The 27,041-nt window shown below is 42.3% G+C and overlaps 1 protein-coding gene across 1 annotated transcript in view; it reads left to right on the forward strand.

Annotated features, from left to right (window-relative positions):
- The window catches only part of STIM2 (stromal interaction molecule 2), a 91,078-nt gene that overhangs the window by 31,386 nt on the left and 32,651 nt on the right, over nucleotides 1-27,041 (forward strand). Inside the window, exon 2 of the mRNA XM_089686374.1 lies at nucleotides 7,910-8,024. Coding sequence (XP_089542500.1) covers nucleotides 7,910-8,024 — 115 coding nt within the window. The remainder of the gene's footprint in view (nucleotides 1-7,909; nucleotides 8,025-27,041) is intronic.

A 27,041-nucleotide genomic window follows, 5' to 3' on the forward strand; every position in this document is an offset into this window, starting at 1 on the left:
TTAGCAGAATTCTGTTTATGTAGCCGTATGCTGTTTGTTTTGGTTTGAGCAAACTGTGTGCGACAGGCAAGCATCTAATACACACAGCTGTGAGATTTATATGTGCCAAGAATTAATTCCAGCTTGTAGAATTCTCTCACATATCACTTTTCTTACAGTTAGATATATAAAAAAAAATCTTGAAACAATGCGTCATGATGGAAACATTTTGTGAATTCATGTTGACGTTCTGTAACACTAACCTAATTACTCAGATGATGCTGATAGACTAAAGAAAATTGTGTACATCCACTAATTATACGCTAAATCAACTAAATTATAATCTTTATATTCTCAGTGTAAATTTCATTAATATATTGTGTTGTAGAATGATGAATTTTGGATAGTCACCTCATCCCCTCATGTTTTGCATTGTATTGGTATTGTTCTGTCACATGTTCTGTCTCCCTTTGTAATGTACAGCGCTGAGCGAACTGTTGGCGCTTTATAAATACTGTATAATAATAATAATAGTCACTTGGATGTGATACTTGTGAAATATTTGGTACAGGTGTACACATTTCTTGCACTATTGGCCAGCATAGATTTCCTAGTTGGATGGTTTAACAGTCTGGGAAACATGGGAAATGTTTAGTTATCGTGCACTTTTTTTTTTTTGTATGTGCTACCATGTAGCAATCCTAGCAATCTTCAATTGTCAAGTTAATAGTTACAGCGTAACTAAAGCCAAAAAACAAAAATTAAATATATTCAATTCTCAGTTGTTCTCTCATGTTTCTTAAAAATTCTGTGACTAGTCCCCGTTTATACTTTGTAGTCTTTGCAGAGGTTTATTTTTTTTCATGTCTGTCAACAATTTATTCTGCTCTTAATATCTCTTTGTAACCAACCATTGACTGGCTGAATTTCAATCCATGTATGGGCACTACTGATCACCGTCAGAGCAATCGCAATGTTGGAAATTTTCTGCTCGATCAGCACTGCCGGCTATAGCCTGCAGATCTAATCTGCGCTATTAGAATACAATGAGTCAGTGGGGAGGATTCACCCATCCACCTCGAATAGGTGTATGGGGGAATGGGGTCAGTTTTTTTTTTGTTTTTTTTGTTTTTTTTCAGTTGAAAAAAACTGACTCATGGCCAGCTTAAGTGATGAGTGAGGATCGTGAATGAATACATCCCAGCAACCCTTTAGACGAGCATGTTCCTCCCTGCTGGCCACCGGATGGTGCAGTCTTTAGCTGTGTTTTGCTAAACAGTTGCTGGATCACAGTTCTAGAAACAAGTCTGTTAGAATGTATTACAGCAAGCAATGGTCAGACAGCATATCTAAAGTCTACACCATCCAGTGGCCAGCTCCCTCCCTGGTACATGCACATTTAATGGGTGCCAAGGAAAGTTTTCTTGTACTTTTGTAGTTAGCAGGAAGCTGGGGTATCTAATACTCTAATCCCCCACTCCGCCCATGCTGGTTGTCATGAAGAGCCGAAAATACTAAAAATACAGCGGCTACAGGGATTCTTTAAGAATATACACACATTTTCAAAGTAAGGAAAAATGTTTTTACCTCTTCCTGACTCCAACTGTAAATGGGCCCTTAGTCCTTTTCTGGCTACCTGTATCCCTGCTTACATGTCACTATTTTGAAAATGTACGTCTTGGGCTGGATAATAGCATAGTTGGTACTGCGCATGCATAGGATGGAGCACTTGGTGTTGTATCTTTTTTCTCATGTATGAACCAAACATTACGTTCATTTGTTTATATAAAAAAAAATCTCCCAGTATCTTGTAGAGAAAGCTTGTTGTTTTTTCTATTTAGTTACAAATCTGTGTTACATGGCGCATGACATTCTGCACTTCATCTTGCCCAAGCACAGTATGACAATACTTCAAGATCTTGCAGGTTAGGTTCGAGATTTCCCCAAATGTTCTGATGACAATGTCTTTACTGGGGGACATTTGTGCAGCCGGGGCTTCATTGCTGAATTTGGAGAAACCAGGAATTGGAGACAAGAAGGGCAACAATATGAAAAAAGGAAAATATGTATGACTTTACATTAGCATGCAGCGATACATGCGGATCTGAACTTTAGTAAAAAGGGGGGGGGGCTGCTTTAACAGCACTTCTCACAGTTAACAGCAATGTTGTCAGCCTCCTGTACAGGCACCTCTAATTGGCCAGTGAGCCGCGATAGGATAGGCAAGCTCAATGGTCAGCGGAAGGCGCACAAATGGTAGGCGGACAGTGCTTAGTTCTGCCAGCCTACAACAGGGAGTGCTCTTACTGTCAGAATCTCTGTATTAGAAAATGATTTGCTTAGATACATTGTTCTGGGGTTTACACCTTTTAACACATACAGTGGGGATCGAAAGTTTGGGCACCCAGCTAAAAATTTGTATTAATGTGCATAAAGAAGCCAAGGAAAGATGGAAAAATCTCCAAAAGGCATCAAATTACAGATTAGACATTCTTATAATATGGCAACAAAAGTTAGATTTTATTTCCATCATTTACACTTTCAAAATAACAGAAAACAAAAAAATGGCGTCTGCAAAAGTTTGGGCACCCTGCAGAATTTATAGCATGCACTGCCCCCTTTGCAAAGCTGAGACCTGCCAGTGTCATGGATTGTTCTCAATCATCGTCTGGGAAGACCAGGTGATGTCAAGCTCAAAGGTTTTAAATGCCCAGACTCATCTGACCTTGCCCCAACAATCAGCACCATGGGTTCTTCTAAGCAGTTGTCTAGAAAACTGAAACTGAAAATAGTTGACGCTCACAAAGCTGGAGAAGGCTATAAGAAGATAGCAAAGCGTTTTCAGATGTCAATATCCTCTGTTCGGAATGTAATTAAGAAATGGCAGTCATCAGGAACAGTGGAAGTTAAAGCAAGATCTGGAAGACCAAGAAAAATATCAGACAGAACAGCTCGCAGGATTGTGAGAAAAACAGTTCAAAACCCACGTTTGACTGCACGATCCCTCCAGAAAGATCTGGCAGACACTGGAGTTGTGGTACACTATTTCACTATAAAGAGATACTTGTACAAATATGGTCTTCATGGAAGAGTCATCAAAAGAAAACCTCTTCTACGTCCTCACCACAAAAATCATCGTTTGAACTTTGCAAATGAACATATAGACAAGCCTGATGCATTTTGGAAACAAGTTCTGTGGACGGATGAGGTTAAAATTGAACTTTTTGGCCGGAATGAGCAAAGGTACGTTTGGAGAAGAAGGGGCACAGAATTTAATGAAAAGAACCTCTGTCCAACTGTTAAGCATGGGGTTGGATCAATCATGCTTTGGGGTTGTGTTGCAGCCAGTGGCACAGGGAACATCTCACGAGTAGAAAGAAAAATGGATTCAATAAAATTTCAGTAAATTTTGGATGGTAACTTGATGCCATCTGTGAAAAAGCTGAAGTTAGAGAGGATGGCTTCTACAAATGGATAATGATCCTAAACACACCTCGAAATCCACGGGGGATTACATCAAGAGGCGTAAACTGAAGGTTTTGCCATGGCCTTCACAATCTCCTGACCTCAACATAATTGAAAATCTATGGATAGACCTTAAAAGAGCAGTGCGTGACAGACAGCCCAGAAATCTCAAAGAACTGGAAGACTTTTGTAAGGAAGAATGAGCAAAGATACCTCAAACAAGAATTGAAAGACTATTGGCTGGCTACAAAAAGCGTTTACAAGCTGTGATACTTGCCAAAGGGGGCAGTACAAGATATTAACTCTGCAGGGTGCCCAAACTTTTGCAGACGCCATTTTTTTGTTTTCTGTTATTTTGAAAGTGTAAATGATGGAAATAAAATCTAACTTTTGTTGACATATTATAAGAATGTCTAATCTGTAATTTGATGCTTTTTGGAGATTTTTCCATTTTTCCTTGGCTTCTTTATGCACATTAATACAAATTTTTAGCTGGGTGCCCAAACTTTCGATCCCCACTGTAATAGCCTTGTATTTTCTCATCTCCAATCTGAGCCCAGTATCTGTGCAAGAGATTTGCAGCTTCTTAACTCTATCCAATAATGTTGTGAAAGCTGATGGAGGGACATTGTTTAACATTTAATTTTTGTTTTCTAATATAAATTGTTTATAATCACTTGATACCGACATCACATATGCTCTTTGTATTTCTGTGTAAAAATTGTATTTTGGAAAATAGTAGAAGTAAGCCCACCCTATGCTTTACAGCCAAGGAAGCTGCCATCTTAGCCTCTGTTGGATGTGCAGCTGCTATTGTGTTTCACATGTGATCAGTTATGACACCAGCATTTGATTGCTTGACAGTTTTTCAGAGTGCCTTGAATGTAACTGTTTTGCGGAACCGTTAAATTGATGGGCTTAGTTCTGCTTTAAAATTGAACTCTTGTTTTCTATTCCATCATGTATTCTTAAAGTGGAGCTCCACCCAAAAGGGGAAGCTCCGCTTTAAGCCTTTGTCCCCCGCTCCCCATTAAGGATTGGTACCTTTGGGGAGTAGGGGGGGGGGAGCGGGCACCCACATTTGACAGGTACCTGCTCCCACTTCTGCTGCAATCGCCTAGGCAATGGGAAGCAAAAGTTGTCATCCCTCCCCATAGTGACAGGTCCCAGAAGACCACAGGGCCATTCACAAAGCGCAGCGCTTCTCATGCATGCACAGTGGGTGCCCGGTTGTGAAGCCACAAGCTGTCAGTCGGGTGCCCCCACTGATGATTCCGGTGCAAGGGAGAGAAGACGGCCGGTGAAACCAGCTGTGGTGAAGACACTGCTGGATCGTGGGACAGGTAAGTGGCTGCATTTTAAAAGTCAGCAGCTACAGTTTTTGTAACTGCTGACTTTTATTTTATTTTTTTTTAGGTGGAACTCCACTTTAACTCAAAGTCCCTTCTATTGTTCTCGGCCTCCTCCAAATCTCCAAATTCTGTCTTGCTTCCGTGATGCCATTTGCTATTAGATGGTGGCTACATCCTTCCTCCCTGGTCCCACCATATGGGACATAGCCACCCTTTCTTGCTTGCTTCTGAAATGGACTATAGACTGAGATTTGTAGTGTACATAGAACATTGCACATTACTGCAACTAATGTGCACAACTCATTCCAGACAAACAGAAGTGAGGGGAAAAGGGAGAGATGTGGACATTAGTCACTTTAACATTTGGTGTTAAACAATTTGTGTCATACCAATGCAATTACTGACAGTGTATATGATAATTTTTGAATATCTAAGCAGTGTTTTACAAACCTTTGATGAAAGTCCTCTCTAGCCATATGACCTGGGTGGATTAAGGGTACGTTTGCTTAAACTAGTCCTCTCTATGAACAGTTACCATTTTTTAATATGGGAAGAGACTATTTCCGAGAGCAAAAAAAAAAAAGTAATCCCTACTCTTCGGGACTTTTTTCTTTAACAGCATCAGGGGTCACTTCTATGTCCTGACAACACTTTTCAGGCTGTGATGAGCCAGAGACAATGTTGTTATATCTGAGTGTGTATGAACGAGGTCTCATAAATGTACAACTGCACACAGTACATTTTCTGCATTCCTAATGGGGTTGTGCTAACAAAACCAAAATTGTCATGACTGTCAAAGATTTCTATGCCTTTGGCAGGATTACAAACAACTAACAAGAGGAGAGGTCCTAGTTTAGTGATTAACAGAGAATGTGAACAGTAGTTTAGCACAAGGCAGCTGGGCAGGGCTGACACCATTCCTTGTGATTTCAGTCCAGAAAATGAACTGTGCTGTCTCCAACAGGACATTAGGAGCTCAGTGCATTTTTTAAAAAACAGGAAATTTTTGGAGTCTCCCCATCTCCTCCCCCTCCTCTCTCTTCGCCCTCTCTCCTCCCCCTCCATCACTCCTCCCCCTCCCCCTCCCTCTCTCCTCCCCCTCCCTCTCTCCTCCCCCTCCCTCTCCCCCTCCCCTCCCCCTCCCTCTCCCCCTCCCTCTCTCCTCCCCCTCCCTCTCCCCTTCCCTCCCTCTCTCCTCCCCCTCCCTCTCTCCTCCCCCTCCCTCTCTCCTCCCCCTCCCTCTCTCCCCCCCTCCCCCTCTCCCCCCCTCTCCCTCTCCCCCCCTCCCCCTCTCCCCCTCTCTCTCCCCCTCCGTCCCCCCTCCCTCTCCCCCCCCGTCCCCCCTCCCTCTCCCCCCTCCCTCTCCCCCCTCCCTCTCCCCCCTCCCTCTCCCCCCTCCCCCCCTCCCTCTCCCCCCCCCCCTCTCCTCCCCTTCCCCCCCCCCTCTCCTCCCCTTCCCCTCCCCCTCCCCCCTCCTCCCCCTCCCCCTCTCCTCCCCCTCCCTCTCTCCTCCCCCTCCCCCCTCCCCTCCCCCCCCTCTCTTCCCCTCCCCCTCCCTCTCTCTTCCCCTCCCCTTCCCTCTCTCCTCTTCCTCCCTCTCTCCTCTTCCTCCCTCTCTCCTCTTCCTCCCTCTCCCCTCCTCCTCCCTCTCCCCTCCTCCTCCCTCTCCCCTCCTCCTCCCTCTCCCCTCTTCCTCCCTCTCCCCTCTTCCTCCCTCTCCCCTCTTCCTCCCTCTCCCCTCTTCCTCCCTCTCCCCTCTTCCTCCCCTCCCCTCTTCCTCCCCCCTCCCCTCTTCCTCCCCCCCTCCCCCCCACCCTCCGTCTCCTCCCCCCACCCTCCCTCCCTCTCCCCCCCCCCCCCACCCTCCCTCCCTCTCCCCCTCCCCCTCCCTCTCCTCCCCCTCCCTCTCCTCCCCCTCCCTCTCCTCCCCCTCCCTCTCCTCCCCCTCCCCCTCCCTCTCCCCCCCCCCCTCCCTCTCCTCCCCCTCCCTCTCCCCCCCCCCTCCCTCTCCTCCCCCTCCCTCTCCTCCCCCTCCCTCTCCCTCTCCCCCCCTCTCCCCCTCCCTCTCCCCCTCCCTCTCCCCCTCCCTCTCCCCCTCCCTCTCCCCCTCCCTCTCCCCCTCTCCCCCCCTCTCCCCCTCTCCCCTCCCCCCTCCCCCTCTCTCTCCCCCTCTCCCTCCCCCTCTCCCCTCCCCCCTCCCCCTCTCTCCGCCTCTGACAAACAATGAACATGTTTTATTCCTTTCTCTCCCCTCTCATCTATGATTTTGATATTTAAAGTAATAAGATATTTTTCATTTTTCTTAAGCACTTTGAGTACAGTAAACTAGGTGTTAAGATTCTTACTCTAGCACTTGCCGTTTACAACGTTTAATGCTGCTGTCCCTACTCTTTCAGTGCTGCTTCCCTATTGGTCTTCACAGGAAAGCTGTAACTGGACAGTGCAGTGTCCAACCAGTCAATTCGTTTGAAGAAGGGAGGGTGGAGGGAAGTAGAAGGGGGCAATGCAGTGCCTTGCTGTCCTAAGCTATGGGTCTGTGTGTTTCTATTAATGCACACAGTGTAGGGAGACACAACTTTAGTCCTTGCATTGCAAGGGTGACTTCATAGGATGCTACAAAAGAAAGGAGCCACCCTGAAACAGGAAACCTGGGGCAGCGGCCATAGCACCAGCTTAAACTGGAACATAGATCAGGATTACTCGATAAAGAAGATGCTTACTCAGTAAATGATTACATCAGCTGCTAAGTGTTTAAAAAAGGGGTTAATATCACTCCTGTTCTACCTAACACAGCCCCTTTAGAACCTATTTCGACAGGCTTTTGTTTGCATCGGAACTGCTTCTCTCTCTCCGTACAACTCATTCGGAGAGTAGAAACTGCTTGAATCAGGTGGACGCAGCTTAGGAATTCAATTTCAAGTCAAATGCACCTGTCAATGAATGGTGAATGATCTCAGACTTGTCTCAAATACAAGTTGAGTGCACCTGAAAGCAAGCTGCATTTGCCCATTGACGCATGCCGTTAAAGCTGAATTTTACACTTCATATTGCTGTTTTATTTTAGCAATTCTTTTTGCCTCTTACTAAAAAGCTTGATTTGTAATATTTTGCAGTTCCTGCGGGAGGACATGAACTACAAAGATGCTTCTCACAAGCACAATCATTTGCACAGAGAAGACAAACATATTACAGTGGAGGACCTGTGGAAGAGGTGGAAAACATCCGAAGGTGAATAACAGTCCTGTATGAGAATGCAAAATTACAATTCCACATTTGCTTTATGAATTTTGATATTCTGGTTCTTTGGAAACCTGTTTTCTTTAAAGCTTTACTCTGGCGGGGAAAAGAAAAAAATCTAAGTATTAGCATCACTCCCTCCCGGTCCTCCCTAACCTGTGCTGACCGTTTTCTCCTCCCCCCCCCCCCCCCCATCTGGTGAGGCCAGAAATACTTGCCTAAATCCCCCATTCAAGTGTCCTACTTCCAGTGGTTCTAGTGAGGTGGGACATCCAGTCCAGTGCTGCAGTGGTGCCTTGCATAGGAACCAGTCCCCTGCCACCCCCTTGTGATAACGTCAGCCCTTTTCTCCTAAGAGTACCCCACCAATGGCCATTCAATAAGAAGTGTCCATATCATGCAGGCAGTGTTGTTGATACCCAAAGCAGGACCCCAAATGGGAGGTAAATAGACTTGTCGCTGAAGTGTCCTATGACTGCTGTTTAACCAGTTCAATACCGTACACTTTCACCCCCTTCCTGCCCAGGCCAATTTTCAGCTTTCTTTCAGTGCTTTCATTCACTTTGAATGACAGTTGTGTGGTCATGCAACACTGTACTCATATTAAACTGTTATAATTTTTTCACACAAAGCTTTCTTTTGGTGGTATTTAAAGTAATGCTAAAGGATTAAAAAAAAGGCAACATGTCCACACTTATCTGCTCTGTGTAGTGGTTTTGCACAGAACAGCCTGGCTCCTCCCTCCTCTCATGTGCCCTCCCCAGCCGCTGATCTGTGTGTCCATTAACTCACAGAGCAGTGGCTCAGCCCCACCCCCTCTCTTCTCATTGGCTTACTGGCTGTGATTGACAGCAACAGGAGTCAATGGCTCCCGCTGCTGTCTCAGCCAATGAGGAGAGGGAGTCTCGGGATAGCTGAGACTCCAGTGCACATCGCTGGATCGAGAGAGGGCTTAGGTGGGTGTTAGGAGGGGCTCTGGGGGATGCTGCACAGAGGTGGTTTTTTTACCTTCATGCATAGAATGCCTGAAGGTAAACAACCTTGAGCCTTTACAACCACTTTAATCACCACTGGTTTTTATTTGTTTGCTAAATAAAGGAAAACAAAGACATAACATTTTGAAAAATGTTTTTTTATTTGCAAATAATCTTTCATCATAAATTTAGGCTAAAATGTATTCTGCTACAATTCTTTGGTGAAAATAACACAAATCAGTGTATATTATTTAGTCTGTAGGAAATTTAGGAGACCACAAACTATGGGATATACAGTGTGTATAGAAAAGAATCAGCCCCCTTTAAAATAATCACATTTTGTTGTTTTGCAACCTGAAATGAAGACCGTTTTTGTTTTATCCAGCTGTATTTACTTAAACTTATAACATCAAGTGAAAGATAGATATAACACCAACATGTCGGGGAAAAAATTAAAAAACCGAATCACTGAGTTGAAAAAAGGATCACCCCCTTGTGTCAGTATTTTGTTGAACCACCTTTTTGCTTTAATAACAGCCTTTAGTCTTTTCGGATATGAGCTACTGCACTAACTTTGCAATATTTGTTCACTCTTCTTTGCAGAACTGCTCAAGTTCAGTTAAATTTGATGGTGACCATTTGTGGACTGCAGTCTTCAAGTCATTCCACAGATTTTCAATGGGGTTTAAATCTCAGCTCTGACGAGGACATTCACCTTTTTCTCCACCAACCACTGTCTGGACATTTTTGCTGTATGCTTTGGGTCATTGTCTTGTTGGAAAGTAAACCTACTTCCCATTGACAACTTTCTAGCAGAGGGCAGCAGTTTTTCCTCAAGAATTTGACAGTATTTTGCCCCATCCATTTTTCCTTCTATCCTGACAAGTGCTCCAGTCCCTGCTACAGAGAAACACCCCCATAACAGGATTTTACCACCGCCATGCTTTATCGTAGGAATGGTGTTATATGGATGGTGAGCTGGATTGGATTTCCGCCAAACATATAGTTTAGTGTTGAGGCCAAATAATTAAATTTTAGTCTCATCTGACCAGAACACCTTTTTAATGTGACCTCAGAATCTTCAAGGTGCATTTTGGCAAAGCTCAGTCATGACTGCATGTGGCCTTTCTTGAGGAGTGGCTTTTTTCTTGCAACCCCTCCCATACAAGCCACATTTGTGGAGAATGTGATATTGTTGTCACATGCACACAGTGATCAATCTGTCATAAATTCCTGCAACTGCTTCAGAGTTTCTGTAGGCCTCTTTGTAGCCCCTCTGACCTGTTGGCTCTTTTATTCAGTTTGGAGCGACATCCCAATCCAGGGAGGGTCTGTTTTGTACCAAATACTTTACACTTCTTAATAATAGACTTCACTGTGCATTGATAAAGCCTTTGAATTATTTTTTTTTGTATCTATCTCCTTACTTGTGCCTGTCCACAATGTTATCCTGGAGATCTTTTGACAGTGCCTGCCACCCATAGTTGATTGATTACTTCAGTTGCACTACCAGGGACTGAAATGCTCCAGGAAAGCTCTTTTCATTCTGACTTAATCAGAATGACCACAGCTGATAGTCAAATGGCTTTGTATGCCATTGAGTAGGTGAGTACACCCCTAAGTGAAAATGTCCAAATTGGGCCCAAAGTGTCAATATTTTGTGTGGCCAGCATTATTTTCCAGCACTGCCGTAACCCTCTTGTGTATGGAGTTCACCAGAGCTTCACAGGTTGCCACTGGAGTCCTCTTCCACTCCTTCATGACAACATCACGGAGCTGGTGGATGTTAGAGACCTTGCGCTCCTCCACCTTCTGTTTGAGGATGCCCCACAGATGCTCAATAGGGTTTAGGTCTGGAGACATGCTTGGCCAGTCCATCACCTTTACCCTCAGCTTCTTAAGCAAGGCAGTGGTCACCTTGGAGGTGTGTTTGGGGTTATCATGTTGGAATACTGCCCTGAAGCCCAGTCTCTGAAGGGAAGGGATCATGCTCTGCTTCAGTATGTCACAGTACATGCTGGCATTAATGGTTCCCTCAATGAACTGTAGCTCCCCAGTGCCGGCAGCACTCATGCAGCCCCAGACCATGACACTCCCACCACCATGCTTGACTGTAGGCAAGACACACTTGTCTTTGTACTCCTCCCCTGGTTGCCGCCACACACGCTTGACACCATCTGAACCCAATAAGTTTATCTTGGTGTCATCAGACCACAGTGTATGGTTCCAGTAATCCATGTCCTTAGTCTGCTTGTCTTCAGCAAACTGTTTGTGGGCTTTCTTGTGCATCACCTTTGGAAGAGACTTCCTTCTGAGAGGACAGCCATGCAGACCAATTTGAAGAAGTGTGCGGCGTATGGTCTGAGCACTGACAGGCTGACCCCCCACCCCTTCAACCTCTGCCGCAATGCTGGCAGCACTCATACGTCTATTTCCCAAAGACATCCTCTGGATATGACGCTGGGCACGTGCACTTAACTTCTTTGGTCGACCATGCCGAGGCCTGTTCTGAATGGAACCTGTCCTGTTAAACCACTGTATGGTCTTGGCCACTGTGCTGCAGCTCAGTTTCAGGGTCTTGGTAATCTTCTTATAGCCTAGGCCATCTTTATGTAGAGCAATAATTCTTTTTTTCAGATCCTCAGAGATTTCTTTGCGTGAGGTGTCATGTGAACTTCCAGTGACCAGTATGAGAGAATGAGAGCGATAACACCAAATTTAACGCACCTGCTCCCCATTCACACCTGAGACCTTGTAACACTAACGAGTCACATGACCCTGGGGAGGGAAAATGGCTAATTGGGCCCAATTTGGACAATTTCACTTAGGGGTGTATTCGCTTTTGTTGCCAGCAGTTTAGACATTAATGGCTGTGTTGAGTTATTTTGAGGGGACAGCAAATTTACTTTGTTATACAAGCTGTACACTCACTACTTTACATTGTAGCAAAGTGTAATTTATTCAGTGTTGTCACATGAAAAGATAGAATCAAATATTTACAGAAATGTGAGGAGGTGTTCTCACTGTGAGATGCTGTAACTGCTTACTGCTCTGGACTATCTGGCTTTTTTCTGTATTGGTTACCTTTTGGGGACTGTTCGCAGACCCCATTGTGTGGCCTGTTTGGGCACTGAATGCACACACCATAACACATAGTGCAACATGTGTACAGCCCTGACCAAAAGTTTTGAGAATGACACAAATATTAATTATAACAAAGTCTGCTGCTTCAGTGTTTTTAGGTCTTTTTGTCAGATGTTACTATGGTATACCGAAGTACAATTGCAAGCATTTCATAAGGGTCAAAGGCTTTTATTGACAATTACATTAAGTTTATGCAAAGAGTCAATATTTGCTGTGTTGACCCTTCTTTTTGAAGACCTCTGCAATTTGCCCTGGCATGTTGTTTATCAACTTCTGGGCCACATCCTGACTGATGGCAGCCCTCTCTTGCATAATCTTGCATAATGCTTGGAGTTTGTCAGAATTTGTGGCGGGGTTTTGTTCACCTGCCTCTTGAGGATTAACCACAAGTTCTCAGTGGGATTGAAGTCTGGTAAGTTTCTGGTCATGGACCCAAAATTTTGATGTTTTGTTCCCCGAGCTACTTGGTTATCGTCTAAGAATACAAGTCCTGTATTATACTTACTGCAATATAAGAAAAGTCAAAATCTCTATTTTGCAGATGCCCAGCACAAAAATATTTTTTTTCAGTACTAAGATTTTGCTGAAAAACATTTTTGTGATTTTTCACATCTTGAAATTTGACATTTAATTAGTCCCACCTTTTCTGTCTTGTCATTTATGAGTGATGAGTAATGTGTTCTTGCAGCCTTATATTTTCTAAGACACAGTAATTGTTAGAGTGAGGATTACACTGTTCTAGTCAAGAAACTAAGCAGGAATAAAGTTCAAAAGGAGAGAAAATCCATGCTTACAAAATATATTAAAGAATAGCTGGGAAATGCTATCCACAAAAATGTTCTAAATATTAATCTGGTTAAATACTGTACAATGAATGATTGTATTAATACTTTAGCAGCTAAATCTGGGCAAGCTGTAGCTTGCATTTGTAGTGTGTAATTACGTATGTTTAAGAAAAAAAGAAATGTTGCATAAAGGATCTCAAAGTGATCTGTTTTCTTTTTTTAATTTGGAACAATCTTATTGGAGGATAAACTCCTTTTTAAGCAGCCTCCCTCACCTTGCACTGAGTGTCAGGAACCGTATCATGATTTTTACAGGAAACACCAAGAAATTGTGCAAGTATACGTGTTTACGAACAAAACCTGAGCAGAGCACCAGTAGGAAAAAGGTGTACCTAACCTCATACCATATGGCTTCAAAGTGCCAAATGCAAACAAGTTTGAATTCTGTTACCAAAAGAATGTTGACGTGCCTTGTTCCTTCCATTGGACAGCCATTGATGAATGGGCTCAAATCTCACTGCAAAGAATTGCATGTGATTTTGAACAGGAATGCATTACGATTCCTGTCCGAATCACATGTGTTTTCCCACACTTCTCCTGTGTGAACCCAGGCTTGTCATAGTGACTTCAGCCTGAATTCACACAGGAGCGGTGCAGGACACTTCACGTGATTTGGGCAGGAATTGTACTGTATTTCTGTTCAAATCACATGCGATTCTTTGCAGTGCAATTTGTGCCCATTCATTTTGCAAGGGCTCACATTGCACCACACAAAAAACTATGGTAATTGGTATCAGCGAGTACTTGAGGAAAAGTATCGTTACTCACTGGTTTTGGTGCATTCCTAATAGGAACCCTTTAAAAGTTAGTGTTAATCACATTCTTATATGTGGCCATAAGAAAAGTCTTTAAAGCTGAGCTCTGGGGACAAAAACTTTCATTTAAATATATCCCTCAATGGCCACAAAAGATAAAAATCTACCATGTAAGTGCCAATTGCCCTGTCCTCATTGTGGTGCACATACCCTGTACAGAGCTATGGGAGGGCCAAGCATGTCCACTCACTAGACATGGCCTGCAGGTAACTACAGGAGAGGGCAGAGATGAGACCAGCCGTCCTGCACAAGGAGAGAGAGCAGTAGTGACTGGTCTTTATCACAGGAAGCTCCTGCATAGTAGAAAATGTCAAGCTGGAACACAGCACAGATCTGGAAATGCACAAAGGACACCAACATTCAAGTAAGAATACACACAACTTGTATTTAGAAAATATTTTTCTAGAATTCAAACATGGTGACATTGTAAAAAGAATTTCAATGTAACTATGCATACACCTTGCCTTGCCGATACTCCTGGAAGCTGGGATTTGCTGAAGCAGACAGTGCAACTCAACTTGCTTTATGGGTCTCTTGCCAACCAGCTTTCCTGCTTCATTGTGTGCGCGGGGGGGGGGGGGGGGTCAGCACGTGCACCATTCAATGCTTTGCGTTTTTTGAATGAACAAAGTGTTCTGATTGGAAGAGGTGGAGAGGTGTGGTGGTGACATCACGTTCACCATGTTTTCCACCTTATTCATAAATTCTTAATTAAAAAAAAAATGTAAAGCATTCTCTGAATGGTGATGTACTGAGTACCTGACTTCCTTTGATAAGAATACAGCAGGGAAGCCACTTGGCATTAGACCCAGAGGTAAGTGGAGATCTCTGGAGTGATTTCTAGCTTCAAGGGACATTGGCCAGATATGCTGTATACGTAGTTACAGTGGTCCAAGCTGGGCCAATGTATCTATGTATAAAATATCCATACCTGGAATTCCTTCTTAAATCTGCAGAAATATGGAGTTTGTTAGCATAGATCAGCGTTTCTCAACTTTTTTTTCTTTTTCAGTCAAGGCACCTTTTTAAAATTATGCACAATCTTGAGGCACCCTGTTCTAAAATGTAAAAAAAAACTAATATTTTTACATAATGCAGCAACATACACACACACATAGGACACCCAATGTTACACGTGATTATTCTTTCAAGGCAAATACACTTGTGCACACTGGTACTGACTAGTATTCCAGTGTTTCTCTTCTCCCTCACTCAGCTAATATGATCCCAGTGCTGATGATTAGGGGCAGGGGAGGGCAAATAGAATGTTGTTCAGGTACCCGATGTCCTCCTTACCAACCAATGACATCATTGGTTGTTAGGACATTAGAATTAGGCTAGAAGTTTGTAACGGTGCACAATGAAAACCTTTGGCTTTGTGTAACTAAAAGGAAGACTTCAGCCACCCACTGGCTTGTATACAATTTTTGCACAATTTTTAGGTATTTTGCCAAGGCACTCCTGGAAAAACCTGGCACCCTGGTTGAAAAAGGCTGGCATAGTTCACACAATGCATTCAGACACAGAAGGTTGTAGGAAGAGAACTGTGTGCTGGGTTTTGAAATATGAAGTGCAACAAGGTAACAGTGGTATACTCATACAGCCATCTCTGATTACCCGTGTGGTGTTGTCATGTTTCTGGATGTTATATATTGCTGTACACATGACCGAATTTGCAAGCATACATCTATGTGAACTTCATGTTATAAACCCCATAACTAATGATACTTTACATTAAATGTAGTGCACCATTTAACATTTGTTTTTCAAGGAAAAGGTTGACTTGTAATTTTAATTCTAGTATTGCTGAAAATTAACTTTATAATAAGAGTACTATAAATATATTGGTCCCTGTGGAAGTATCAATCTACGTGGTTTTCAGAAAAGATGGATGGCCACAGGTGCTACTTACGGACTAAGTAGCATGCAGGAAGTCCCTAATATACATACCAGTGATTAAAGTCCCCTGACTTGGAGGCCTCTCAATGTCAAGAGTGCTAATTAAAGATGGCTTTACTGACCAGTATAGCTAGCTGTAAATAAACCTTGTGATTGCCTGAAATGATTTAATTCAAGTTGTAATTTTTTTGGTGAACTTATTAAACTTATAAAATGTATATGTCAGCGTCTAACTGTAATTAGATGATTTTTGTTTTCTTGAGTTATGATTGAGGAAAGTAGAGTACAAGTGCCAGTTAGTGGGGTTACGTAATGGTCACTTGTGTATTTCTTCCTGACTAACAGCCTTCTGTATTTATTCAGAAGATTACATGGATAGGTCTAGTTGCTGTAGAGTCAGCTGTACAGGTGTGGGTGAAGTGATTTTGGAAAGATTTGCTGATGTTTTTTTTTAATATTCAGGGTATAAGTAACAACATTGTAGCTGCCAAAAAATTATCGTGGAACTGTTTGATTGGTCAATATGATTTTCCAGCTGCAGACAAGACTATTTTTTGCCAGAAATTTTGTACAGATGATCATTTAGCATACAGGGCACTTGTTGCTTAAAATATCTGCTATTGTCCCAAATAATCATAGGAAAAATTGCATTATGCTAAAATCATACAATTTTCATAGAACTATCACAATAGATGTTATGTTTAAATTTAATATAGGTAAAGCATGTTTTCTGTTCAAATTTACACAGTCACAGCATATTGTTTTCAATAGCACCCATTCAGATCTACGCGACGTAGTCGCACCGACTTTGAAAAGATTCCTGCACTACTTTGATGTGTCTTGAGTGCCAAAGAGTATAAATTCACATTAAACGTCACACTCCGAAGTCACACTGGAAATCATGCGACTTTGCAGTCGCAGATGTGTGAATGGAGCTTTAACCACTTCAAGATCAGGCTTTTTTTTGATTACATGTAAAAATCAGTATTTTTTGCTAGAAAATTACATAAACCCCCAAACATTATATAATTTTTTTAAGACGATGCCCTAGAGAATAAAATGGTTGGTGTTGCAATTTTTTTTATGTCACATGGTATTTGCGCAGCAGTTTTTCAAAAGCATTTTTTAGTTTTTTTAAAATACACACTTTAATGAATTTTACTGCACAAAAATACTATAATTGTTTGGTAAAATATAAAAGATGTTACGCCACGTAAATAGATACCAAACTTTTTTTTAAAATTGCACGTGAAATGGCAACAAACTGCATACGTTTTGTTATCAATGGGTGACGCATAAAAACCCCTTACAGGTTACAAATTTAGATGTACACCGGAGGTCTAGAATTATTGGTCTTGATCTGCCGTTCGTGATGATGCCTCACGTGTTGTGCACTGTTTACGTACCACCATGTGCATTTGCCATTGCACGGGGGCGGGGGGCACTTTACATGATCAGTTCACCTCTTGCTTAGAGGACTGTGAATGAGTGAGACTGGTGGGCGGAGCTGGGGGGGGGGGGGTTTGCGGTCTATTCTTAACATGTTACACCCTGAATATGAGTATAACATGTTATGAAAGGTGACCTTATCGTTTAATTAGACCCCAGATCTCTAATTTGCCCTTAAAAGCTTCAGATCATACCAAGATCAATATGATCTGATGTTTTTTTTTTCCCAAACCACCAGTGGTTTGTTAACCTCTGCTTGTAAAAGCAATCTAGCAGCTAATTAGCTGGGCTATAACCTGGCTAACTTTTTTCTCCATTTTGGTGGAGTAGATGAAGGTCAATTCTGCTTTTTCTTTTTTTAGGGAGGTCTCCCTTCACTTTCTGCCTTGCAGACTCAACAGGAACTAAGAGGATATCTTTCCAATGTGAATTGAAAGATTTCCTCTGTATTCCTCTTCTGGTGGCAACTAACAAAAAAATGGATTTACCCTCACTTTCATTTCTGATGACATTGGTGATCAGAACAATTAGAGTGAATTTCTCTAATAGAGACAGGCAGCAATAAAAACTGATAATGGATCTAACACCTTCTTTCTTTATAAATATTTTAACTTTCTATGATTTAGTGTTTGAGTGAAGTTCTAGATATTCAGTGACTTCAAGTGGTTTTAAAGGCAGAAGGTTTTTTCTTACCGTAATATATTCTGTGTATTAAGGTATAAAACCTTCTGTGTTCGGCTCTCCTGCCACCCCCCTAAATACTTGATCTTGAACCAACAATGTGTCCAAGAGTACCAGCTCTTTCCCTCCCTCTCCACACTGGACATGGAGGCAGCAATGGGTGACATTGGCTCCTGCTGCTGTCAATCACAGTCTAATGAGGAGAGTGAGGGGCAGGGCTAAGCAACGCTGTGTGTCTATGGACACACAGAGCTCAGTTCGGGACTGAGCCTGCATGAATGCTCCCATAGCAGGTGGCTTGCTAGGGGGAATTCAAAGGGGGGAGAAGCCAGGAATGCCAGCGTTGGACCCCAGAAGAGGAGGATCAGGGCTTGTCAGAGCAAAACCACTGTGCAGGTAAGGTTTTCTTTTCAATCCCTTATCGTCCAGCAACTGCCAAAGCAAGTGGCTGAGCATCAGTCTGCACCCACCAGACCAATGATGAGGGGATCTGGTTTGGCTGGAAGTGCTCAGAAAGTAGCACAGTCAGATCTGCAGCACACATGAGATGCTAGGTAACATTTTGTATATAAGGAAGTCTGTCTCTCTTCTAGCAACTAGGTGTTGCACAAATGGATCACTACAGTGTTCACCTGAATGAAATATTGAAAGACATTTAGAGAGAATATTAACCCCAATCCTGAAAATGTAATCATGTGTTCTATGAGGTATGAAGCACTGTATTCCAGCAGTGTCTCTGGCATCTTCCTTTCTCTTGCCAAAGCAAAACTGATGGGCTGAGTGCTTTTTTCCATTCACAGGAAGCCTTGTATTTTTATCAGTGAATGCAAGGATTCCTCTAATTGGCTGAGGTGGAGATTGTGACATCATCCGCCCACCTCTTAATTTCAGCCAGTCAGCCAAAAAAACACACTGGCAGAAAACCTGGACTTGGCCTTCAAGTCCTATGTTAGCGTGAGCCAGGAAGAGCTACCACTTTAATACACAGGGCTTTAATGTCGCAGTGCATTGCTAGAAAGTTTAGTGTATTACTGGTGTGTTTGCTTTACTGAGTTGGTGTATTTGCATTTCAAAATGTCAGGTGATGATGACAGGTGTTATTGTTATAGATAGCAGTCACTTTTTCAGAGGGTTTACGCTCTGGTTACACAGGCTGTCTCTGAGAGTGATCTGTGTTGAGTGAAAGCTGCAATAGTTTGCTCCCAAGTGCACAACAATTAGATTACTGCTGTGTTAACATGTAAACATTTCCTGTAAATACAGCTTAAAGAGCTTACTACATAATAATTGTAATCCCGTGTGGATATTTGGGTCAGATTTTAGTTTTTACCATATTTATCTCACCCTCTCCAATGCTGTTTGGTTTCAGCCATTTTTTTTTTTTTAGTTTTGTGTAGAGTAGAAAAAATATAACATTACCATTAGGTTTTTAACCCCTTCAGCTCTGTAGGATTTACCCCCTTCCTGACCAGGCCATTTTTTTGCGATACTGTGCTGCATTACTTTACCTGACAATTGTGCGGCCATGCAACACTGCACCCAAATTAAATTTGTCCTTTTTTTCCCACAAATAGAGCTTTCTTTTGGTGGTATTTGATCACCTCTGCTGTTTTTACTTTTTGCATTTGTATAAAAAAAAGGGATGGCAATTTAAAAAAAAAAAAAAAACGTTTTTGTTTTCTGCTATAAAGTATAACGCCCACATCATTCATTTACAGACTTCCGTGAATGAATGAACTGCAAGTCCCAGCAGCCTTAGTGGCTGTTGGCTTGTAGTTTTCATTGAACTACCACGGCGCTGTGTAGCGTTGTGGTAGTTCATTGAAGCTTCCTGTCAGAATATTTGCTTGCTTGTACATCCCATACGGCAAGCAGATATCTACTGATTGCTGGTACAATGCTTTCCAGGCTCCTGTAGACAAAAATAATGAACATTTTTTTTTTACTTGTAAAAAAATGTGCATTTATTATTTTTGTCTAAAAGGTGAACTTATCCTTTAACAACTTCAATACCAGGCACTTTGACACCCTTCCTGTCCATGCCAATTTTCAGCTTTCAGCGCTGTCGCACTGTGAATGACAATTGCGAGGTCATGCAACACTGTACTCAAATGAAACTTACATTTTTTTTTCACACAAATAGAGCTTTATTTTGGTGGTATTTAATAACGACTGAGTTTATTTTTTGCAAAATAAATGAAAAAAGACTAAGAGTTTTGAACCCAAACACAATTTTCTTTGTTTCTGATATAAAATGTTGCAAATAAATTGTTAAGGAATTTAGGCCAAAATGTATTCTGCTACAATAACACAAAACAGTGTTTATTATTTAGTCTGTAGGAGTGCACAAACTATGGTCTATATCTGAAAATCGATTAGTCCTGATGTACTAATGGCTCATTTCATTTCTTGAAGCCCAAAAATGTCAGGACAGTACAGATATCCCCCCAAATGCCCTTTTTTGGAAAGTACAGTCCAAGGTATTTAGTAAGGGGCATGATGAGGTTTTTGGAATTGTAATTTTTTTACTACTTTTTTATTAGGCAAAATTAAGAGTTTTTTTTTTTTTTAATTTTAAACATACTGTCGTCAGTGCAGTACAGCATTTTCATATAACTGGTGAGGCAGTGATCATGGACACTAACTGGTGACAGTATGAAACATTTTTTTTTTCTTTACATGTTTTTTTTTTCTTTTTTTTAATTCTTTTTTTAACACACTGTGATCAGAGTAAATTAATGTTACCATAGTAACATTTTACTACTCTGGGGAAGTGATCAGAATAATTTTTTACACATTATGATTGCTTATAGTAGTGAATTTCACTGCTATAAGCAAGCATTTTACTGAATAGAATCCATTAGTTTTGTTGGTTAGCTTTGATTGGTCACAGCTAAACACATGGTGCACATGGGCTGTGATTGGCTCTGTCTGTACCATGTCATCACTGTGACCAATCAGCTAACATGGTTGTAACAATGAATGGCATGAATCAAAGCCATTCTTTTTTTAGAATTATGTGATCTGCTGGGATTAAAGTGATCACATGGTTTCGGCGGCGGGCTATTACACAGATCAGTCATTGGCTGTGTCTGGTGGACACAGTCGGTGACAGATCGCGCCCGCCGTGTGGCTTTTTCCAAAAGGACGTCGTATGACGTCCACCTGGAATGATGAAAGTCCCACCCAGCCGTCAAATTGCTATAGGCTGAGCAGGAACTGTTTAATGGCTCACTTTGATGTGAGTTTGTACAAAGTAGTGAGAGGACAAAAACATTTAGAAAGCTGATTGGCTCGGGTTAGGCTGCTCTCAACAGACAAGGCTACCCTCCATCAGGTTACCAAAAAAAAAACATGCAGTAATGAAAGGAGTACCAGACCAAAGCATAAGAGTCTGTATTCATTTGTTTAAAAAAAAAAAAAAAAGCCAACATGTTTCAGGGTCAAAAAACCTCCCTATTATCAGGGCTTCAGTTAAAATAAGAACCAATGAAAGACGTTGGTAGGTTTTTAATTTGGCCTGTTACACTCATCAACCCAAACACCCAACACACTCTCTACACCGCAATAAAACTGAGCCTCTAAAGCCTGGAGAAAACTGCATAAAGTCATAGGTGTTGCTGATAGCAGCTGATCCATTTGTGTATTTTCCTAGTGAATTAGAGAAGATGAACTTAAATAGTTTTTTTGGCAACCAGTTGTCACTCAGTGAACTGTTATTGTAATCCAGGAAACACCACGTCTGCTGTAGTTGGAAATGGGTCAAGTTTCATGGAATTTCCCAGATCAACAGTGGAACTGAACTAGGTTTTCATAAGCAAGAGTTTATCAACTCTACCTATGGATTGCTGAAGGTGGGGTCAGAAGTGTTTTAGGGAGTACATACACTATATTGCCAAAAGTATTGGGACTCCTGCCTTTACACGCACATGAACTTTAATGGCATCCCAGTCTTGATCCGTAGGGTTCAATATTGAGTTGGCTCACCCTTTACAGCTATAGTAGCTTTAACTCTTCTGGAAAGGCTGTCTACAAGGTGTTAGGAGTGTGTCTATGGGAAGGTTTGACCATTCTTCCAGAAATGCATTTGTGAGGACAGGTACTGATGTCGGACAAGAAGGCTTGGCTCGCAGTCTGTGCTGTAATTCATCACAAAGGTGTTCTCTCGGGTTTAGGTCAGGACTCTGTGCAGTCCAGTCAAGTTCCTCCACCCCAGACTTGCTCATCCATGTCTTTATAGACTTTGCTTTGTGCACTGGTATGCAATCATGTTGGAACAGGAAGGGGCCATCCTCAAACTGTTCCCACAAAGTTGGGAGCATGAAATTGTTCAAATTGTCTTGGTATGCTGACGCCTTAAGAGTTCCCTTCACTGGAACTAGGAGGTCAAGCCCAACCCCTGAACCCCCCCCCCCCCCCCACCATAATCCCCCCTCCACCAAACTTTTACACCTGGCACAATGCAGTCAGGCAAGTACCATTCTGCTGGCAACTGCCAAACCCAGGCACGTCCATCGGATTGCCAGACATCGAAGTGTGATTTGTCACTCCAGAGAACATGTCTCCACTGCTCTAGAATCCAGTGGCAGTGTGCTTTACACCACTGCATCCTACCCTTTGCATTGCATGTGGGGTTGCAAGGCTTGGAAGCAGCTGCTTGGCCATGGAAACCCATTCTATGAAGCTCTGTATGCACTGTTGTACAAATCTGAAGGCCACATGAAGTTTGGAGGTCTTTAGCTATTGACTCTGCAGATAGTTGGCGACTTCTGCACACTGTGCTGTTCAGCGTGTGCTGACCCCGCTCTATCATTTTATCTGGCCTACCACTTCATGGCTGAGTTTCTGTTGTTCCCAGTTGCTTCCACTTTGTTATAATACCACTAACAGTTGACCGTGGAATATTTAGTAGCAAGGAAATTTCACAGATGGACTTGTGGCAACCTATCATGGTACTATGCTTGAATTCACTGAGCTCCTGAGAGCGACCCGTTCTTTCACAAATGTTTGTAGAAGCAGTCTGCATGTCTAGGTGCTTGATTTTATACACCTGTGGCCATGGAGGTGATTGGAACACCTGAATCCAATGATGTGGAGGGGTGTCCCAGAACGTTTGGCAATATAGTGTATATAAAAAGGGAGAACGATATGATTTATAGGTGCTGTGTGTAGTCCAATGCTTGGCTGGAGTTCACCTTTTAAAACTTCATTGGTTGCTGTGGGTGACATATCTTTTTCCTTTGTTCCAGTTTCATAATTCAGACTCGCTTTGCCTTTCATCTCCTAAAATAAATAAGCAGCATTTGAAAATTCTATTTTTGGAGCTTTGTTGTTGATGGAAATATGTAGACCTGATTAATCATTTTTTTTTTCCATGACCTTGCAAGGTGATGGCATAAACCTTTAGTTTTATCTTCAGAAGAATGGTACTTTCTAATACTTTTACTATTGACTGATTTCACTAAATGGCAGAAGGACTTGTATTCCTTATATGGACCCAGTTCTCCTAGTTTGCCTTACAGTGCTTTACAGTTCACTTTCCTGATTGCATTGGTGATATGGGTTTTAATGCCAGCCATAGATGGATCAAATCTTGGCTGTTTCAGCAGGGACCTGCCAATATTCAATCCATCTAGGGGCAAGGCTGCTTGTACTGGAGTTGATCCATCAATCGACTTCAGTACAACTAGCCTGTTAGATTTTTTTTTTTCATGCAATCACTGCTGGTGGTTATAACTGCCAGCAGCGATCATTGTGTTCTGCTGGCATGTAAGGCTCCGTAATTTAATAGCTAGCGCTGTGGGAGGGATTCCCCCACCAACACTGATTGTGTTGATGATGGAAACGAGCAATGTTCTTTCCTTCCACCTGTGGCATAGTCTACGGCCTGCTTAAAGTAGAACTATTGGCAAAACTTTTTTTTTCCCCCCCAAGTCTGATAAAGCAAGGGAATGTTATAACCCCTCTGAGATTTCCCTTCACTTCCTGTCCCATAGCCACACAGGAAGTGAGGGGAAATCCCTGCAAATTAAGAGAATTTCTTGGGGACCCCAAGGTCACCAGCACTAATATCCCCATTGGAAGATTTCCCCTTTTATTCCTTTCCTGGGGACAACCCAAATTTTTTTTTTTCTTTTACTTTCAATAATAATGGTAAACAGGATAAATAGAGAGGGTCGGTCTCGCAAACGGGGCCCAGACAGCAAGAAAATCTGACAGATTGTTTTTTCAGATGTCTTAGGAGAAGGTGTCACGGCTGGCCAAAAACATGTTGCAACAAATTCATAGTGATCTGTCGCAGTAGAAAGGTTTTTTTTTTTTTTTTTTAGCACAAACTGTCTTCCTGGAATTCACGCCTAGGTGAGAATTGCAGAAGTGAGAGCAAGTAACTATGAGGAAAAGGTACCTGCTCCTAGGAAAGAGAAAAAACCTACCAATAATAGTAGTGTTGGGGGGGGGGTGCGAGGAGGTGGATGAGCAGAACTTTCTTTTAGGTTAAGATCTGTTTTAAGGCTCTACTACATGTACATATGCTGACAAGAGAAGAGCGTAAAGTGAAGACCTCCTTGTCTGCCGCTCTTTACTTGTCCAGCCAACAGGCCTGGCTTTGTTCTGATTAGTGTTATTGGACCAAGTTGTTCTGATATAGTGGAGATAAAAGGTCTTGCTGTGGTGTCTAGCCAGAGGTGCCTAGATTGTTGAATTGGATAAAAAAAAAAAACAACACAAATCTATTAGCAAAGTAAAACATTTCCATTACATGTGCAGTACCTAATCTAAGTAGTCCCCTTCCTGGAAATATATTTAACTTCTGTATTGTTCTGACCTTGATTGAATATACTGTATATTGGGGATGTTATGTCCCTGTTCTACACAAAGTAGTAACCTCCTCCCACCCGCCATATAAGGAAATGACGGGCGCAAGGTGGTTCTCTCATTCTGGGAGTCCTGTCATATGACTTCTTCCCACTCTAACCAGGGGGTGCACTGAGTCCCTGGGACACAGCAGATCAGCGGAAAAAGCCGACGACTTCAGCTCTGTCATGTGATCAGCTGTGTCCAATCACAGCTGATCGCATGTAAATAAGGAAATGCCGGTTATCAGCATTTCTCTCCTCACGAGCTGTCACACTGACAGCTCATGAGGAGAGGACTGCCAGTAATTGACATTCCTCAGAGGGGACATCTAAACTTATCAGTGCCCTGATGATCAGTGCCACCTGTCATTGCCCATCAGTGCCACCTGTCATTGCCCATCAGTGCCATCTGTCATTGCCCATCAGTGCCCATCTGAGCTGCCAGTCAGTCCCACCTATTAGTGCCAGTCAGTGCCGCTTATCAGTGCCATGTATGAGTACTGCCTTTCAGTGCCCATCAGTGATGTCTGTGAATGCCCACCAATGATGCCTGTCATTGCCCATCAGTGCCACCTACCAGTGCCTCATCAGTGCCTATCACTGCAGCCTGATTATCGGACATCAGTGAAGGAGAAAAATTACTCATTTACAAAATTTTATAACAGAAACCTAAGAGAACTTTTTTTTTTCAAAATTTCCAGTTTTTGGTTTATCAAAAAATAAAAACCCTGTGGTGATTAAATGCCACCAAAAGAAAGCTCTATCTGTCTCCAAAAAAATTATAAAAATGTCATATGGGTACAGTGTTGCATAACTGCGCAATTGTCATTCAAAGTGTAACAGCGCTGAAAGCTGAAAATTGGCCTGGGCAGGAAGGGGGTGAAAGTGCCCTGTAGGTAAGTGGTAAAAATCCTCTTGCAATTAGTCTTGAATACTTAAACTGGCCATAGATTACCGTAATCAAAATTTGGCTTGTTCAACAGGGGCCATCTGAATTTTGAGTCATCGATACCCATTCCCGTTCTTGAGAAGTCGATCTAACTTTTACCGTCACATGACCGAGCTTGCTGGAAAATTTACTTTGATCTGTGCTGCAGCCAATTAGCTACAGTGCTTATCAGTATTTTCTGATAGCAGAGTCTCGCTTTTGGAATACAGTGATGCAGCAGTGCGGAGGGATTCCTGCATCCATCTCTAATGTGTGGATGGGGGAATTGGTTCATTTTTTTCATCCATGTATGGCCTGCTTTTAAAATGACACTAAACTTTGTTTTTAAAAAGGATTTTTAAAACAAATATTTGCTCTTAACTCAAAAAGTACCTGCCATTACTCTCGGCCTGCTTCAGATCTCCAAATTGCTAAGAAACAATTTCATAAAAGATAGATTACAGGGCCATTAAAGTGGAACTAAAGATAAAAAAATAAAAAGGGCAAACGGGAAGGAATTTTAATGCATGCTTTGTCACTGTACAAATTGTGCAATGTGAATCTGAACGTCATTCCCGCCCAGCCAGTGAAAGCAGATGGCCATCGAGATCCAAATATTTCAGATAGACCGTGCTAAGGTCATACAATCAACTAAATGCCACTGTACAAATTAAAGTGATAATGAACAAAATTCAAATAAAATATTGGTATTCAGTCCCAACATGTGAATTTTAGTGCAGTGGTGCTGTATCCTTAACGGTGAACCTCCATACTGAAGTGACAAGTGCTTCGCTGTGTTCACACTGGTGCTCCACATGGATGTGAACTCACCGTCATCTCATGACCACCTATCTCTAGGTTAGTCAGACGTGCTTTTGGGACTATCCCAGTACGCAATATGGTATTGATGGCCGATATTCCTTCACCTTCTTAACCATGATTGCTGGTAGCTACCGATAACCCTCCACTAGGGCTGCATCAATATTAGAAAACTCCTCTCCTCCATAGGCAGTAATTCATATTTTCAGCATAAATTAAAACAAAACTAGACATCCCATAGTGTAAAACTGTATAGAACTTTAATAATGGGGTCAAACAATAAAAATGCCACTCACAAAAAAGGTGCCTTTCCTGGCACTGGGTGTATTCAGCCTTGTTAATTATGAATGGGAGTTAAGATGGCCGCCGCGTTCCAAACACCGGAAGTGACGTCAGCGGAAGTTGCGTAATAAGCCCTTAACGCGTTTTGACCAATAGTCTTCAGAAAGTATCCTCTTTCATTACATTGAGATCCAAAGATGTCAGCGGCAAGACAGGGAGCTCCAGGACGCCGCATCACTGGAGCCAAGGTGAGTATAGCTTCACGTTAAGTAGTGGATGTGTTTAGATTCTGTTTGGAGAGTAAGGCCTCATGCA

The sequence above is a fragment of the Staurois parvus genome, unplaced genomic scaffold (assembly GCF_062004578.1).
Source record: "Staurois parvus isolate SC_StPar_1 unplaced genomic scaffold, SC_StPar_1.0 ptg000396l, whole genome shotgun sequence".
Lineage (NCBI taxonomy): Eukaryota > Metazoa > Chordata > Amphibia > Anura > Ranidae > Staurois > Staurois parvus.